The 13,616-nt window shown below is 39.3% G+C and overlaps 1 protein-coding gene across 1 annotated transcript; it reads left to right on the top strand.

The window, feature by feature from the left end:
* Positions 1-3,665: 3,665 nt before the first annotated feature.
* Positions 3,666-7,516, top strand: MPHOSPH6 (M-phase phosphoprotein 6). The gene is made up of 4 exons (XM_009586404.1): positions 3,666-3,775; positions 5,326-5,416; positions 6,449-6,546; positions 7,003-7,516. The coding sequence occupies exons 1-4, from the start codon at positions 3,666-3,668 to the stop codon at positions 7,145-7,147; spliced, it is 444 nt and encodes a 147-aa protein (XP_009584699.1). The 3' UTR covers positions 7,148-7,516.
* The last annotated feature ends 6,100 nt before the right edge of the window (positions 7,517-13,616 follow it).

The following is a 13,616-nucleotide window of genomic DNA, read 5'->3' as shown; positions in this document are numbered from 1 at the left end:
TCTGTCCTCGTCTGAGACACGGGCACGAGTGTCTCCTACCTCACGTTTTAAAATACATCTCTATTTATCTTCAGCTTCGCTTGCCCTTCCACTCAGGCCTGCAGCTTTGTGGGCTGCTCCCTTCCAACTTCGCCGGCAAGAGGCGATTTCAGAGAGCTGTCAGCGAGTGTCGAGCTGCTTAAGCCCTAGCCAGAGGTCTCAGGGGGTTTATAAACTGTAGGGTGCTGGAGGGTTTGATCCAGGAAAGCAACTCCATGATAGCAGCGAAAGTCTCACCCTAGCAAGAGCCGACTTCTGGGCACGTTTGAGAATCTTTTTATTCTCTGCAGTTAGGTTGCTTGTTGTGAATAAAAATGATAAGACTTCTTCCCCCACCACATGTTGAAATTAAAATATTAATGTTACTTGCCTTACTTGTGGGGGCTTTTAATCTTGAAAGAAAAAAGTTTCTTTTTTGTTGTGTCTATTTTTTTGTGTGTTTGCATTGATGGCTAATCAAATACCCAACCTGAATGGCAGTGTTAACTGCCTTTCCCAACTCATAAATGCAAGGGCTGTTAGTAATGTCGTGTTGTGCCTGTTACCCTTGGAATTGTGAATATTCTGTCAACTCCCATGTGAAATTAGTCTCCACTTACTGGCTAATGGATTCTGCTTCACAATCCTGTACTACAACACCTAATTCAGCAGAGTACATTCTGCTGTGATTGATGGTTCTTTATTACTGAAAAACAACCAGTAAAAGTTGAGTTGCCATTAATTTTTTTTAAAATGTTAATACCCATTAAATTTTTATAACTGAATATGATGGGGCCTTTGTGGCTTCTTGCTTGTGATGTTTTATTTAACCATTTTTTCCCCACATATTTTTATGGGACTATGTTTCAGACACTGGCTGAAAGGAGTTTAGCTGACTTCAGTTCAATCTGCCATTTAAAGTGTACTCTTCTACAGTAAGATGGTGGAATATTTACCCCAATTAACAGATGCTGCTAATGAAAGACTAAAACTCATGCACAGAGAGAACGGAACACATCTTGCCTTGCTCTCAAAAGGGAATTAGATGTTGAGCGTAGTTAGCCAGTAGTGTATGACAGAGTAAGACTCCCATAACCTGGATTGCAACATCGTTATTTTTCTTATTTTTATGTAATACTCTCTTCTAAAGTGAAATTTCTGCTCCTGTTTTTTGCCAGTTTATTAACCCCCTGGAGATTTCAAAAGCCAGTTTTTAGATTTTCTTACTTTGAAGGCTGTGGAGAAGCAGCCTGTGAGTGTGCTACCGTGACATTTGCAGGTTTACAGTGCGGGCAGTAGTCACCAGCTTTGAAGAGATGAATAGGTTTTGAAAAGGTCATACACAGATCTTGTATTTAGCACATTCCTTCTGCAGATCTTCTTGTTTACAAATGTTTTAGTTAATACTTTAGCAGCTGCTTCCACAGGTACTGATAAGATGTATTATCACAATTCAACGGGCAGGTGACGTGTCACCCAAAGGTGACATGTGGTCAGTGGTAGCATTGTGAAGACCCTTTGTGCTAAGTACCGGACCACATGTGCTCACCTCTTGATGTCGAAGGATGGTTCATGCTTTTAGGTCTTGCACCATTTGATCCAGGTCCCATTGCTTGGGGAAACTAATCCAAATAACCACTCAGTTACATGCTCTGTGTCTACCACAACGGGTATATTTTTAATTCATCCATGTGTGTTTACATTCTAGATAAATGTGATCACATATTTTTTATCTAGTTATTCCTGTAGTAATCTTTGGGAACATAATCTTTAAAATGTAATGTGAAATGATTATTTAATTGAGTGCTTGTAGCAGAATTTCTCCTGTTGAGATTTCTGACTGGCTAACCAATTTCCTTGAGCAATATGGTTTTCCACATGATAGATTCTCTTATTTTCCTCAAGAAGATACTGTAGTTTTAATTGGAAAGCTTTGACATATTTTGGATCAACTCAGAAAAGTCAATTATTCTTTCATTAAAGATCATGTACAAATGGATGCAAATACAAATATAAATGGAAAATGAGACACTAGCACTATATTGGCTTTTACTTCAGAGTTTGGTTTGGTTTGCTTGGGCATTTTGTAAAGACTGAAAAAGGTGGGGGGATATATAATATATGTATTACCTATATATTTTAAATAAGCTCAGTAATGCAGGTTTTTTTGTGGGAGGGAAGTGTTTTTTGATGCCTTCTTGGGCTTTATCTCCAACGAAGCCCATTTTGGCTGGGACCTAAACAATGTCCAAGTCTCTGCTAGTGTTCAAGAGACAGATGTGCCCCACTGGCACGTTATCGGTCAGCCTGCAGGCTTATCTAAACACAGAAATGATGCTGCATTAAATGAGAGGGATAAAATTAGTTGATATGACATTCCTCTGCAGCGTTGCACATACAGGTATGCTTTGATAGCCACAAAGCAATTTTTGTACAGGCGTGTGTATAAACTGTACCAGTAGACTTGCTTCTAGCTGGGAATTACATTGGTATAAATGTACACCTCTGGCAGATACAGTTATTCAAACACTTTCTGTAGACCGTAAGGGAGGTCCCAGCTCCTAGGGATGCGAGAATATAAGGATTACTACTGTAAAGTTGTGAAGAGTTGTGTTTTTTCCAGCGTGTTTGGTTGACATTGTTAATACTTAAATTGCCACTCAATTCAGGCACCTGACTTGAGACAAGCGGAAATAAAAGGGATGTTTCACATCTGACAGGTCTGTAGTTTTGCACTCTCAGCAATTTTTCATAGGCCATGACAGGTGTCCTCTTTTACTCCCAGCTGTGAGAGAGGTTACTGTTCCTATCTGCCTGTTCCCATCCTCTGCCAAAGGTTATCACTGAGGAAGCAATTTACAGGAATTCCTTGTATCAGGCAAAATTAGCAGCCTTACCCTAAGCTAAATTAGTGGTCTCAACTAACTTGGCAGAGAGTTCCTGCGGTGAGCTAACAGGTGCTTAGACTACGGCCTGACTGGTACTTCGGTGGTTCATCAAGGAGAAGTTAAGAGCTGGTAACACCTTCCTCTAGCACAGCTGGATACAAAAGACAACTTTTTGTAGCCTCAGTTACTTTTTCCCACTTCCAAAGGCAGGTTCCAGCCTTCAGGGCTACAAAAGCAAGCCAGTTCATTAAATGAAATCTGAGAAAAGAAGAGGATGGTTGAAAGTATAGATGCTTCAAACAGTGGCCAATCTGGTATGACCCACCTCTAGCTCTGAGCTCCAGTGCTGTTTGTATGGGTGGTGTTGGTTTCTGATATGCAGCAATAACTTTAACACCATTATGTTCTCTCCGGCCTTTGATGAAACATTAGAAAAATCTTAGCAAAGTTACGGAGTTGTAACTACTCAGACCCATCAAAATTAACCGGGAAAAGTCTATTTCTTTGTATGTAAGTACAGATGTGGCTGACTATTGACTTCCAGTAGATAGCTGTGATCAGCAGTTGTTTACTTCTCCATTACCTGTTTGCCCAAACCTAGACCAAACCCAGAGAAAAATCACAAAAAGCATTTACTTTTTATCAACTGTTAAATACTATGTAATGGATAATTGTCATCATGTAATTATTGCTTGTTCAGAACATACTCATGATGAAAAAAACTGAAGCTGTGTGTTTATGTGTCTTTCTTTTTAGTTCATGCAAAGGGGTTTGGATTCACAAACTAAAAAACAACTAGAAGAGGAAGAAAAGAAGATAATTAGTGAAGAACACTGGTATCTTGATTTACCAGATCTAAAGGAGAAAGAGTAAGCTTGTACCCTTTTGTACTTCTTATCATCATTGGATTGTTGTGGAGTGGGAATAGAATATACATAGTTTTTCCTAGAAAAGAAGTATTATTAATAACCAATTAACAGAAGCAAAAATAGTGACAGACTGGCATTACAGCTTTTCTATTACTTATTTCAGGGACATTCTCAAGGTTGCCTAGTGCAGTTTGACCTACTTTCATTTCTTGTGTGTGTTGTTTTCTTTCACTCGCAGTTTCTTCTAGATGCACGTAATTAGTTTCTTTCAGGCAGGGACCAATTCATTCACTGCTGCTTTTTCCCTTCATTTGAAAAAAGACGTTTGAAACCTTGTGTTAGTAAATTCAGCTCCAGTCACATGGTTAGGTCTATTCAGGACAGTTCTGTCTTCTTCAGTCCAGCGCACTTCAAATCCTGTTTTTGAAACAGGAGAAATAATGGCAAAAATACAGGAAGGCTTAGCTAATTTCCTGCTATTTAGAAAGGTGCTTTAAATAGCAAGAGAACTACTTTTAAAATTGCTTGATTTTTGTCCTTTCAAAAGAGGACAAAAATTCCATTGAGGGAGAACATACATAATTTTTAAAAAGCTGGGATCCAGGGAATTAACGGTAGTTGAATAAGGTCATTGATAAATGACTATTGGTGGATATGACAAAAATGTATTTGAGCTTCAGTTGCAGCAAGGAAGGTTCAAGCTGGACATTGGGAGAATTTTTCTAACAATGAGGCGATTGAAGCCCTGTAATAGATTGCCTAAGGAGACACTGGATTCTTCATCATTGGAAGTCTTTTGAGGACAGGTTAGATGGACCTCTGCTGTTCATGGTACATGTTTAACTGATCCTACCTTGAGGTAGAAGAATGAGCTTGATCGCTTCAGCCTGACTTCCTATGATCGTAGGAGTTTGTTTTACATGGGAGGTGAAGAGGATGAGGGAAGAGGCGCGTATGTGTGCGGGGAAAAGAAGGATGGAACAATTCACGGAAGTACTTTTATCTAACGCGTGTATTATGAACGCCTCAGGGTCATGTTTCTTTTCTCGCTCCATGCTCATTAAAAGAGGAAAAAAGGAGGAAGAAAGGGGAAATCTTTCTCTGCTGAACAGAGAATTACACAGCGTTTTATATCCTGACAGACTCAACTAATGTCAGGTCTAACATCACAATGAAAAATTAATTAGAAGCTTTTGCTGGTATGGTAATGCCACCTGGAGAGTGATATTTATGTGGTATTTTTATTCTGGCAAAAGCATTAATGTAGGTGGAATCATACCAGCAAAGAGTGCTTTTTGTCATGAGAGTTAATTTTGCTTGTGGAACTGGCACAGCTTTACTGGCAAAAAGTATTCCTTTGCACTCCAAGCTCCCTGTATTGAAAGATTTATCAGAGCAATTAAGCTTCAGAAAGTAGTTGTTGGTTTAAAATACACTGTGGTTTTGTTTATTTGTGTGGGGGGAAGACAGCGAATGCTTTTTGCATTTGTTTAATTTGATTATTTTAAAGCGCACTGTTTGACAAATGCTGGGTTTGGGGTTTCATGCAGGAGCTTTATAATAGAAGAGAGGAGCTTTATGCCATGTGAGGATCTACTTTATGGCAGAATGTCCTTCAAAGGATTCAATCCAGAAATTGAGGTATCATTTAAATATTCTGTTTTGAGGTGGTCTCGCATTAGGATTGAAGCCCTCAGGGATGGGAATTTGAGTGTTCACACTGCATTCTGTTTGGCCTTTGCAGCACCTTCCATAAATCCTTCCATGTACAGGAAATCCCTGATTCAAACCAAAATGTTGATCAATGCAGCGTCTGGTAAATAGAAGCTTTTTATGTCCTTGTGTTGATGGTCAGTAATTGCATGACTCCTGCAGATTTTCCCTCCCTTAAGTGAGGAAACTGTCCCACACGCTGCTCACTAAAACGATAGCTTGCTTTTCCTCCTGCCATTTAATGTAGAGTCCAACCCTACAAACATTCAATCCTATTTATTCAAGACTTACACGCGTAAGTAAGGGCTTAAAGTTCTAAAGTACAAATTTTGGGCAAGAGAGTCTTTAATTTCTTTCTGGCATGATTCATGCTGATAGAATTACAATGAAGTAGTAATAAAAACGTTACCACTGAACTGAAGCAAGAGGATGAAGGTGTAAAGACTAATAGGTGTGCAAAAGGCTATGCAAGGTGATTTACTAGGGGATTCTTTTAGTTATTTTGAACTTGCTGTCACTGTGACTTGGCATATTCTTGCTTCATGGTTTTTACTAGTAGTTTATTGTAATTCCTTGCAGATATTTTTCCTTCTTAACAAAACCATTTCAAGGACTATGTGCTAACATCACAATGAAAAATTAATTATTATGTAATTCTCTGGTCTCCTGAAGATGTCTGGTGTGCCCTTGAGAAAGTTTGAATAGTACAATTCACTGAAAACCCTGTCTCTGTTGCCTCTTTTCCCAAAGGCAAACTCTAAGCTCAGCTTGGCAACAGGCAGGCATGTTACCTTTTCTTCATGAGTTTTCCTAACACTATGCTCTAGCCTGACCAGGAAACAGCAAATAGTTACTAAATTTTATTCTTACCTTTTATGCATTTCTTCTACCAGTGAATTTCAGCATAGTTGCCTTTGTGTCAGGGTTACATGTTTAAGCTATTTCTTACTTCACTTTCAGAAGTTAATGATCCAAATGAACTCTGGGTGCAAGGAAGAAGAAATTGAAGTAGATGATAAAATGGAGGCTGATGTGTCAGATGAAGAAATGGCCAGAAGGTAAGTTATATTTTACAACATAATCAATATTACCTAGGAATATGATATGTTACTGCATTATGTGTGGGAAAATAAACCGAGAAAGCAAACAAACAAAATAAAACAAAAAAACCCCACAACAGAATATGGTACTTTACAGAACTGATTTTCCAGGAATTCTGGTGTGTATTAGGGAATCTCCCATCACTTTTGGGGGTGAAATATCTCAAAGGGGTTTTCTGCCCTTTGATATCCAGGTATTCCATGCTAATTCCCCCCTTGTTCCAGATTGCTAACAAACCCAAACTATCAGAATGAATAATAATGTAGTAAGTGATCATGTAGTACCTGTGCTTCTTGTGCTTCTGATGACCGGCTTTTTTACACCACTTAAATTGTTGATTAGATTTATGATTTGCTCCATTGAAGTTTTCTCTGATTTTAGTAAAAGCTGTAAATTTTTTATTATTTTTACAGATATGAAACGTTAGTGGGAACAATAGGGAAGAAATTCTTGAGAAAAAGAGACCAGCGTGTACTCCAGGATGAAGATGAAGATGGGAATAGTAACACAAGACCTAGCAAAAAAGCTAAGAAAAAGTTCTTAAAACCTCAGGATTAATGTCAGCTGCACAACTGGAGCTAATAGAAATGTTATCTACCAAATATACTACTACGAACTGGAGATTGTTTGGAGTTTTTGCTATTTAATGTAAAGGATAGATTTGTAAATCTAGTCTGTTCTCATTGAAATTTCTAACATCCACACGGCAAACATTTTTCAAAGTGGATGTGTATATAATGGATGTCATACATCCTTTCCTCTCTCAGCAGCTTTTAATGTGTGGGACACTAATCCCATCAGCCTTTTTAAATGTTGTGCTTAACTAGATCGAGTGTCACATGCAATCAAGAGCAACATTATTTACAGTTTATGATAACATCTGACAGAAGTATTTGGAGTAAAAAGACGAGCTTTGTCCAATCCAGTAAGGCAGTTCACTATGTTTTTTATTATGAAAATGAAAACCTTTGCTGTCTTCAAATTGAAAAAAGTCAGCAGAAACATGGTTTTTTTTACTGTGCTAAAAATAAGATGGGAAAAGAACAGAGAGATAAAATCCATTTTGTTGAATTTTATTTTTTATAAAGCTTATTTAAAAATAGAGGGTTTTATAGTAAAACTTTTTTTTTATAGAGCAAACCAAATATTGGGCAATGTTTACAGTTTGACACTTGAGCAGATTGTGAGTCTTAATTTCTGTCTTCCAAAATAAGTTTGCTAATCTTGTCTCTTTTTCAGCAAAAAGAATTCAATCTTATAATTATCTAGGTCTTGTCGTAAAAGCATAATAACAGCTTCAGAAACTTATTTGAAAGCTGAATAAAAACTGATTTTTTTTGTGGTTAATGATTGTGGTTTAGCAAATTTAATGTAAAAAGTGGTGTTTAATACAATCTGATACAAGAAGTGATCCTGTTTTGTGGTGGCCACAGATGTCCCCCGATATTAATTGACTGCACTGACTTTTTCTGTTTAGTGTGCAATGAAGCCATCTGAAGTAATGTTAGGATGGAAACATCATGCCCTTTGGTCAGTCAGTGCTCTGGGCCTATTGAAAAATGTCAATGTGGTCTTGTCTAAAATCGTAGCAGTTCTCTGTATCCTGGCTTTCAACAAGAGATATTTCTTTCTTCATTATTATTTCATTTCCCCAGCTAGATGTCTAAGTTACTCATTCTTAATGCTGACTCTCTGGAGAAAGAGGAATTTGTTAAACTGAAGCAAGTAGTGGCCATTCTGTCATGGACACAAGAGGCTTTTTTTCTTTTTTCTTTTTTTAACAACTTGGTGAAGCAAGACATGAAACTCAATTACATAAAGAAAGAGACTGTGTGTCTGCTGTATTTTGCATGTGATATATGAACTATAATCCATATATCAAGAGCACCTCATTAGATATTCAAGATGGATCACACATGGAAAGAGAAATATACTTTTAACCTAGTAAAGGGACCTTATACAGGTGGAAGGTCTGTGATTCATGATCTGAGATAGTTTTTCAGAGCTAATTAAATGCTACTGGTTCAATTACTTAAAACCTGATCATATATTATTGCTAGCTGAAAAGAAGTTAATGATGGCAAGACATTTTTCTTCCCATGGAAGATGTGACCTGAGCTAAGAAATGATTTATTGTTGGTCATCACAAGAAAAACTCGGAATATATCCCATTATTCTTTCTTGCTTATTAGTAGGAAAAGTATTCCCCTTTCTCTGAACACATTTCTTCAAAGGAGAGAGAATTTTTGCATATCTGTGCTGTATTCTTGAGGGGGAGAGTGTGTTCTAGTGAACCACCAGTAATCAGGAGATGTCACTGCGATTGCACGCCCCGAGAGACAGCGGATTGGAGAAGGTTCATGGTGTCATGTAAAGGAGCTTTTGGGTAATTTCGATAACTATTAGTGGCTCAGATGAACTCCATGTGAAGTCTTTCTTTGTCAAAGCTCTATGCGGAGAGCTCTCTTGCATTGCAGAGTTCTGTTCAGTCCGGTGGGGGGTAACTGTGCAGTTGAAGGGCATTCTGCCATACGTTGGTCTTTAATTTCATGTCATTTCCTGAGGGATGGCTGGAAATGTGAGTGGCATGGTGCGTGGGTAAGAGTGTGAGTGACTCTCAACAGCTTCCTAGGAAATCCATGATTTTGGAATTTGGGAGGGGGGAACGGTGGTTCTTCTGTTTCCTAAACATGGCAACTATGAAGAAATGATAGATTTTGGTTTATTGTCTTCAAATCTGGGTGCTCTGCTGTTCATGTTTAGCCGGTGGCTAGGTGAGCTATTGAAATGCTACAGATAGACCAACTACTAATTTTTAGCACAATCTCTTACGGGGAGTTTGTAAAATGCACCTTCAAAAGCACCATTCATAGTGCATTATTATGAGCAAGACAAAACAAAAAATCAGCCCTACGTGACTTTTTAAATGTACTTTAAGTGCCCAAAGTTAGAAGCAGGCACTGGGAACTTCTGAAATACCCATCTACATTTCCAACCTTATAAATACATGTATATATATGTATGTATTTTAAGTCTGGCTCTAGCTTCCTAGCCAGGGTGGAAACATTCTGCTGTATAAAATCTGTGCTTGAACTATTCTTGACAGAGTTTTAAGTGTAGCAGTGAAATATTCATAATGCGAAGCTACATTAATTCAAGCTTTCTTGGCTCTGACACAGTCTCAAATGCAGATCCATTTTCATGTGCAACTTCCTAAGCTGTAGAACTTTCCCATGTGGTCGTGTTTCTAAATGAAGAGCATTTCTTCTTTGAGAACAAAAGCAAGTTGGGATAGGTGGTAAGCATTTTTGTTAAAGAAAATGGCTACCTGCAAAATTTAACGGGTAAAGAGTTACCAGACACCAGAAGTGTTTGTGCCTGTTACACTGAGGTACCTATTAAAGCGAACAAAGCAAAGCATGCGTTGTAGTTCATGCTCCCTGACAGCTCACAGCATTAAGTTTAAGCATGTCTCTTGTCAGGTGGAAGTTTTGTCCTTCCCTTTGACAGGCTGACAGCGTTTATTTCTGTAATAACTACTGATGTTGGAAACATGGAAGTATTGAACAACTTCATCTTTCTTGCTGATGTTTCTCATTTTGTTACTTTTATTCTGCCTAGTATTGGATCTTACAAAGTCCAGAATCAGAGTCCAACTGAAGCAAGCCATCCTGTATCCTCCCTTTAGTAATGCATGAGCTGATTAAACGTTGATTCTTTGGGGAGGAGGGAGGATGTTCAGTGGTACCATGGAGTTTGAACCGTGTTTCGTCGGTTATGTGTCTTGTTTTCTAATAAGACACTCCATTATACAATTCTACAATCGTGGATGGCTGTCATTGCCATTGGGCATTGCGTGTGCGTGTAATGGGCAGCTGGGCTGGGATTCTGGGACTTAAGCCAGCATTCAGATTTAAAAAGAAATTGTCTTGTCTTTCTGTTAATTGGAATACCATACTTTGAAATTGTATTTGGAATTAGACAAGTCCTCGGTGGGGGGTTATAAGCGTTTGTTCTGCTTCATTTCAAAAACAGTCAACAACTAAAATTGCGCAATAGCTCGGGCTCTCATTAAACCTTTCTCAGAGTGTTAATAAAGCGTAGTGGTGGTGAAGGATGTCAAACATCCCGTGTTTCCCTTCTGCATGTGAACACATTTCTCTGAGAGCTTTAAGGACTTGGTTGTTTCTTTTCTTTTCACTATGGGAGAGCATCTCCCTTCTACAATAATGCCTTGCTAAGGGAACCCCAGCTTGAAGCCTTGGCTTTGTTTAGTTTTGTTTGTTTTTACACTGTTCTCATCTCAAACCTTTGAGGCATTTTGGGTCTGGCATTCACACCTCAATAACCTGCTTTTGTCAGCTTTTGGGGAGCTTTAGTTAAACTGTGAAACTGTTCCTCAGCTGTACGTGTTGACATTTCTTCATGTGGTTTGATGTTGCACAGTAAGGACCTGGTTATAATTGTCACATCGAGAGGGAAAAATCCCACTCGGAGAGTGGTTATCAACAGATGGAGTCAGGGAGACAGTTGACGTTTCAGTCGTCGGCAGCCCCGTAGATTTTTAGTAACTGAATGCTAGAAGGGGGTATCTGGATTGAGTCCCATCATTGCAGGCACAGTTAAAAATGCTGATATGAGTCCATAGACCTCCGCCCAAGAAACCCTTGCACACCGTAACCTGAGCAATTACCTGGGAGCAACAGGAGGAACATTTCTAGAGAAGTGTGGAGGCAAAATAACCAGTCTGTTGGTGGCTGTCCTCAAGACAAGAGGCAGCAGCACCAGAAAACAACTGTAGTTCATTGCACAGAGAAATAGAGTTTGGTAACCTGGGTGAATGCAGATGGGAATTTCTGTCAGTTAGAATGGAGGTGGTGAGTGTTTTGAAGCTCATAGTATTCCTTGGGGTCTCGGGGGACACCTCGGTTTGATCAATCATTTAGAAAGGGGTAAAAACCCTTAACAGGACCTTAGTATGAGAGAATAATATGAAAACAAATTAGAGAACAAAGTCCTTACTTCCATTATTTATAGAAAAACTGTGTTCCCACCTCAGTAAGATCTTTCAGTGTCCCCTATCGCCTCCTGCTTGCCCTTGGTTCCTCGTCCCTGTGCAAGTGCACATGCACCCAGGCCATCAGCCGCCACCGCGGCCAGTCAGCAGGGAAGAGCCGGCACACACCGCGGCCAGCCCGGAGCTCTGGGCAACTACTGGGCCTCCTCTTCGGTGATCATCTTCTTCCTCAGCCTACGAGCTCTTTTTCCAGGAACTTGTAAGAACTTACTTTCTCCAACACTGCTGTCAAATTTGTTCAATATTGGCCTGTTTGGTTCAAGAAGTTTGTGGTGGGAAGTGTTGGCCAGCAGATCGATAGCACGATTGAACAGACTTCATTTACTTAGCAAATGGTGTGTGCAGGAATCATGCAGCTGCGGGGGGGAGGCTGTATTTACAGCAACTCTTTATGTTTTTATTTTCCTTTATTTATTTTCAGGTATACACTTACAGCATTTGTGAGCTTTATGATCAGATTATGTCTTTGAGCAAAAAGATACACTATCAGTGGGAGGAATCAACATTTGACCAATACTCAGGATTGTCATAGATTGGGGAGAAAGGGTGTTTTTCGGTGTTACTGCTATTTTTTTGGATGCATTTGAGAATATTTTCCCTTTCTCAGTGGTTTCCTTGTTTGGGCTTTTTGAAAAAAAAAAAAAACCACAATTTTTAAAATTTTGATTGTGAAATAATTCTAAAGCAAGGGATTCCTTTAGATTTGGTTGGCTCCTTGATTTTTTTCACTTTAATACAAATGAACTCACTCACTTGTGACACTAAAGCTCCTGTGCTAAGTGGTACTTGTTCAGGATAGCCGTATGGACTCCCATATCTGCTATACACAAAGAGGCAAAATTAAGGGTACAATGGGGTTAGCTTCATTGTTCTACCTTCGTTATACAAATAACTTGCAATGCTAAAAATATAAAATTTCCACCCCTTTTGGGATAGAAGTAAATCTAAGCCAGTTGTGATGTTTAAGCACCATTTACCCTTTATAGGGTGATTACTTATCAGAAGCAAAGCTTGTATGTATCTCCTTAGAGCCCATCAGCCACAGTAATGCTGCAATATATACAATTTGCATCACCAGAAAATGCGTACATACCAAAAATTAATTTGGGTAGTTTACTGCAGCAATGACAAAAGGGATGCACACGATGAAAATTTTCATTTTGTACTATGTTTTGTCTAAGGATGACAGTGAAATAATTATGCTTCCTAATGCTCCTTTCAAAGATGACATTGGTTCAATTATATTAAAAGTGTCACGGTTTAACCCCAGCCAGCAACTAAGCATCACACAGCCGCTTGCTCACTCCCCCCCGGTGGGATGGGGGAGAGGATCAGAAGACTGAAACTCATGGGTTGAGATAAAGGTAAAGCAAAACCAGGAATTCATTCACTCCTTCCCACTGGCAGGCAGATGTTCAGCCATCTCCAGGAAAGCAGGGCTCCATCACGCATAGCGGTTACTTGGGAAGACAAACGCCACCACTCCGAACGTCCCCCCTCCTTCTTCTTCCCCCAGCTTTATATGCTGAGCATGACGTCATATGGTATGGAATAGCCCATTGGTCAGTTGGGGTCAGCTGTCCCAGCTGTGTCCCCTCCCAACTTCTTGTGCCCCCCCGGCCTCCTCGCTGGTGGGGTGGGGCGAGAGGCAGAAAAGGCCTTGACTGTGTGTGAGCACTGCTCAGCAGTAACGAAACATCCCTGTGTTATCAGCACTGTTTTCAGCACAAATCCAAAACACAGCCCCAGACGACCTACTATGAAGAAAATTTACTCTATCCCAGCCAAAACGAGCACAAAAGGTACAGAAATGAGATGAGCTGCAAGTGGTTAGATCTTGTGAAAAATGAAGTTTTAAATGTATACTTCATTGTCTAAATGCTCACAGATTACTTTTCTCCCTATAATAACCACAGAAAATGTGTTGGCAGCATATCATAATCAATAATC

This window comes from Fulmarus glacialis, unplaced genomic scaffold (assembly GCF_000690835.1).
Source record: "Fulmarus glacialis isolate BGI_N327 unplaced genomic scaffold, ASM69083v1 scaffold6231, whole genome shotgun sequence".
Lineage (NCBI taxonomy): Eukaryota > Metazoa > Chordata > Aves > Procellariiformes > Procellariidae > Fulmarus > Fulmarus glacialis.
The sequence above is the reverse complement of the archived record's forward strand: the minus strand, read 5'-3'. Positions and strand labels throughout refer to the sequence as shown.

What these genes read in the sequence shown, in the direction of transcription:
- MPHOSPH6 (XM_009586404.1), top strand. Translation starts at nt 3,666, where the DNA reads ATGCAAAGGGGTTTGGATTCACAAACTAAAAAACAACTAGAAGAGGAA. An exon ending in GATTCAATCCAGAAATTGAG is followed by an intron (nt 5,417 to 6,448) that starts GTATCATTTAAA and finishes CTTCACTTTCAG; the next exon opens with AAGTTAATGATCCAAATGAA. An exon ending in GATGAAGAAATGGCCAGAAG is followed by an intron (nt 6,547 to 7,002) that starts GTAAGTTATATT and finishes TTATTTTTACAG; the next exon opens with ATATGAAACGTTAGTGGGAA.